At 31.3% G+C, this 4,545-nt stretch overlaps 1 protein-coding gene across 1 annotated transcript in view; it reads right to left on the minus strand.

Annotated features, from left to right (window-relative positions):
- Positions 1-4,545, minus strand: part of LOC106467502 (general transcription factor IIF subunit 1-like) — a 12,340-nt gene that overhangs the window by 6,217 nt on the left and 1,578 nt on the right. The window contains exons 2-5 of the mRNA XM_013927862.2: positions 3,674-3,844; positions 1,794-1,914; positions 1,340-1,575; positions 719-921 (exon numbers count right to left, since the gene is read on the minus strand). Of these exons, the coding sequence (XP_013783316.1) occupies positions 719-921; positions 1,340-1,575; positions 1,794-1,914; positions 3,674-3,844 (731 nt within the window). The remainder of the gene's footprint in view (positions 1-718; positions 922-1,339; positions 1,576-1,793; positions 1,915-3,673; positions 3,845-4,545) is intronic.

Consider the following 4,545-nt stretch of genomic DNA (forward strand, 5'->3'; position numbering starts at 1 on the left):
ACATAACCATGTAAAACTGACATTCTATGTTCAGCCAAGTTGTATAAAAAAATAAAACCACATAACCATGTGAAACTGACATTCTATGTTCAGCCAAGTTGTATAAAAAAATAAAACCATATAACCATGTAAAACTGACATTCTATGTTCAGCCAAGTTGTGTAAAAAAATAAAACCATATAACCATGTAAAACTGACATTCTATGTTCAGCCACGCTGTATAAAAGTAACAAACCATATAACCATGTACAACTGACATTCTATGTTCAGCCAAGTTGTATAAAAAATAAAACCACATAACCATGTACAACTGACATTCTATGTTCAGCAAAGTTGTATAAAAAAATAAAACCACATAACCATGTACAACTGACATTCTATGTTCAGCCAAGTTGTATAAAAGTAACAAACCACATAACCATGTAAAACTGACATTCTATGTTCAGCCAAGTTGTATAAAAGTAACAAACCATATAACCATGTAAAACTGACATTCTATGTTCAGCCAAGTTGTATAAAAGAAACAAAACCATATAACCATGTAAAACTGACATTCTATGTTCAGCCAAGTTGTATAAAAGTAACAAACCATATAACCATGTAAAACTGACATTCTATGTTCAGCCAAGTTGTATAAAAGAAACAAAACCATGTAACCATGGAAGACTGACATTTAAAGTTAAGCCAACATGTTTAAAAGAAAATAAAATCATATCACCTTTTTCCTCTTTTACTTTTTTCTTATTCTCAGGAACTAGTTCTGGAGCTTGTTCTTCTTGGGTTCCTTCTTTTCCTTCCTCTCCTTCTTTTTCTTCTTCCTCTTCATCGTCTGACATTTCCAACTGTCGAAGAGCATCCTCATCTTCAACTCCTTTTAATTCCTGAGTGGCTTTTACATCCGTTTCAACATCAGCCTCTGAGCTACAAAGCCAAAGAACTGTTAAAAATCCATCAATTTTTTCTTACTACCTTATAAACAACTGAATCAGTGTCATAAAAGAATCTATTAAACAACCAGTGCAAAAACTATCAATAAAAAAATAAAATTATCTCAACATAAGCATGTAAATACAACTTTACAGATAAACAGAGAATAGTACCTTGATGGGCTGGAAAATATAGATTTACAGATAAACAATAAACAGTACATTTATAAGTTCGTAAATATGGATTTACAGATAATAAATTAATGGTACCTAGATGAGTCAGTGAATATAGCTTTACATTATACAATAAACAGTACCTTTATAAGTTGGTAAATATAGCTTTACAGATAAAAAATGGATGGTATCTTGATGAGTTGGTAAATATAGCTTTACAGATAAACAATAAACAGTACCTTGATGAGTTGGTAATGTAATCAACTTCTCGATCATCAAAATCCCCTTCATCACTTTCCTCTTTAGCTTCTTCCTCAGAGTCTTCTTCTTTCTTCTTTTTCTTTTTTTGGTCTTTCTTTTTTTTGTTCTTTGTTTTTGATTTTTCATTATCACTGGCTTTTCCTTCATCATCATCATCTTCATCTCCAGATCCTACATCAGAATCATTCACCCAGTCATCCATATCAGAAATTTTCTGTTAGATAAAAATAGACATTACCAATCAAAAGTATAGTAAATATACATACTGATAATCAATGCTAAACTGTAAACATAGAATGGACTAATTGACTGCTTTTATAGCCAGTTGAACATAAAATTTAAAAGCTGTTATTCCATGGCTAAAGGTTTGTGTTTTGTTTTGGTAGACTACAGTTGATATTTATACACTATAGTTATAATGAGATCACTCACAAAGTCATTTTTTCCTTTCTTTTTTGTCTGAGTTTTCTTTTCCCCTTCTTCTTTGTCATCTTCTTCTTCATTTTTGTTTCGCTTCTTCATGAGATTAAAATAGTTTAAGATTTTGTTTCGTCTAGAGAGAGAATTACATATGTATAATTAGTCACTAAACTTGCTTGTAAATTGGCACTTTGCTTCTGTAAGTTACAAGTAAGTTAACACTTGCCTCTGTAAGTTACATGTAAGTTAACACTTGTCTCTGTAAGTTGGCAGTTTCCTACTGCAAGTTAATACTTTGCTATGTAAGTTACATGTAAGTTAATACTTTGCTTCTGTAAGTTACATGTAAGTTGGCACTTTGCTACTGTAAGTTACATGTAAGTTGGCACTTTGCTACCGTAAGTTACAAAGCAAGTATCTTTATTTTGAGATCTAACATCTTTATAACTGTTCACATTCTTCCAATAGTAAAGTACACAAAATTATTTTTATAGGTTTTGACTTTATACATATTATATAGGCAGTCAAATCCACTGGTGATTATAACACTTTTTTTAAATAATTTTTTTCACGAGCTATGAATTATCTCATTATGAAGCAAAAATAATTTTCTCACTGTCCATTAAATGGTTTTTATATCTTTCAATCTAACTATTTATATTTTTCATGAGACAATATATGTGTGTGTGTGTATTTCTTGAGTTTATCTAATTTTTGTTAATCAAATATTTAGTTTTTTATGTAGCTTCTACTTTTTTAATAGCCTTAACTAGAAAAATCAAAACAGCTTCAGCAGCTTAACAGTGTATGTTAACAAAAACATATAGCAGAGATATTGACGATCAACAACAAATACACAAACTTAATGAACAACGGTACTGACTGTCAGGGTTATAATACTGCCACAGCAGACAGTGTGAAGTGTATGTCATGGCTTGAGTCACAACTCGACATGCTGACCAGTAGTAGTGCCCAGTTCTTACCCGTATTGAAATAGATTTTATTATGAAGTGTAATGTGAGTAAATGTTAAGGTGCTTTGTTTAAAAATATATCTACTATATCATAAAGTGGTCCAAATATAACATATCTACACTCAAACCATGGCTATTAAGTTTGAAATAAAAGAAGAATTTTAAGCTCTCCAGACACACCTGAAATAATAACTTGTCTGTGTTAAACAAATGACATGACCAAGATGAAATAGTCTTTGACTTTTAACAGACAAGCAGAATAATCCTGAAGCCATTTTTGTACTATTAGTTTTTTGTTTTTATATTCAGAATACAACTTTACATGCTTCTGTTTCTAGAACACATATCTATATTATCATGTCACACATGGCATGTGTATTGCAAAAATATATCCTAACTCATTCTGTTTATAACCAGTATCAAATCCAAATTTTCAAAACAGTGTCAATGGCTATGAAAACACAATATATTTAAAGTTTATTTTGGCATTTAAATAATGACAAAGTCATTATTTCCACACACACACACATATATATATATATATATGTATTGATGAAAAACATTATATATATCCAGCTACATAGCTATAGTTGTTTTTAAATGGTTAGCCATTTTCCCACCATCTAATTTAAACAGAAACCCAATACTTCAGTATCAGTTTGCTAATTGTCAGACGTGAAGGACTGGGAAAGAGTGCGATGCTTTTCTTGGAAGTTTCCTCACAATGGGTGGAAATGTGACATTGTGTTGCTGCTCTTCGGACTTGGAAGTAACAATAAAGTCAGTGCACATGTATCAATTGTTGTCAATGTAAATTGACTTCTAAAACAGTTGTATTTGCTCATACAGCAATATACCAAAACAACAATGATAGAAAAACAACTAATTTCATCTTGTCCTTTTATGTATTTTTACAAACCTGTTAAACTCTTCCTCAGCCTCTTCTGCACTCAGAGGTTTGTAACGCTGAATAGGAGTAAAATTGTACCATTCCTGGATAGGAAAAGCTTCAAAGGCACCATCTGGAGCTTGAGTAAAGACATAGTATGATGCATTTTCAGTAACTCCTCCTTCACGAATACCTTTAAATCTAAAACACAAGCAGTACCTATAGAATCACTTATGGTTACAGTTACTTGGATATTAAAAAATATATACACTTGAAAAATCTCAAAGCATGGGAACTAAACAATATGGATACATTTTGGAAACAATAAGAAGCTTTCTCTTCATTTATTCCTCATGATTCAACACCTAATAGAAACTTTCAGGTCAAGAAGGTTAATCCACCCACTCTCGTGGAACATTCTCTTGTCAAATATGTCTAAAACATTATGTGAAGTGGAACATTCTCTTGTCAACTATGTCTAAAACATTATGTGATATGGAACATTCTCTTGTCAACTATATCTAAAACATTATGTGACGTGGAACATTCTCTTGTCAACTATGTCTAAAACGTTATGTGATGTAGAACATTCTCTTGTCAACTATAACTAAAACATTATACGACGTGGAACATTCTCTTGTCAACTATATCTAAAACATTATGTGACGTGGAACATTCTCTTGTCAACTATGTCTAAAACGTTATGTGACGTGGAACATTCTCTTATCAACTATATCTAAAACATTATGTGATATAGAACATTCTCTTGTCAACTATATCTAAAACATTATGTGACGTGGAACATTCTCTTGTCAACTATGTCTAAAACATTATGTGACGTGGAACATTCTCTTGTCAACGATATCTAAAACATTATGTGATGTGGAACATTGTCAACTATG

The sequence above is a fragment of the Limulus polyphemus genome, unplaced genomic scaffold (genome assembly GCF_000517525.1).
Source record: "Limulus polyphemus unplaced genomic scaffold, Limulus_polyphemus-2.1.2 Scaffold2636, whole genome shotgun sequence".
Taxonomy (NCBI): domain Eukaryota; kingdom Metazoa; phylum Arthropoda; class Merostomata; order Xiphosura; family Limulidae; genus Limulus; species Limulus polyphemus.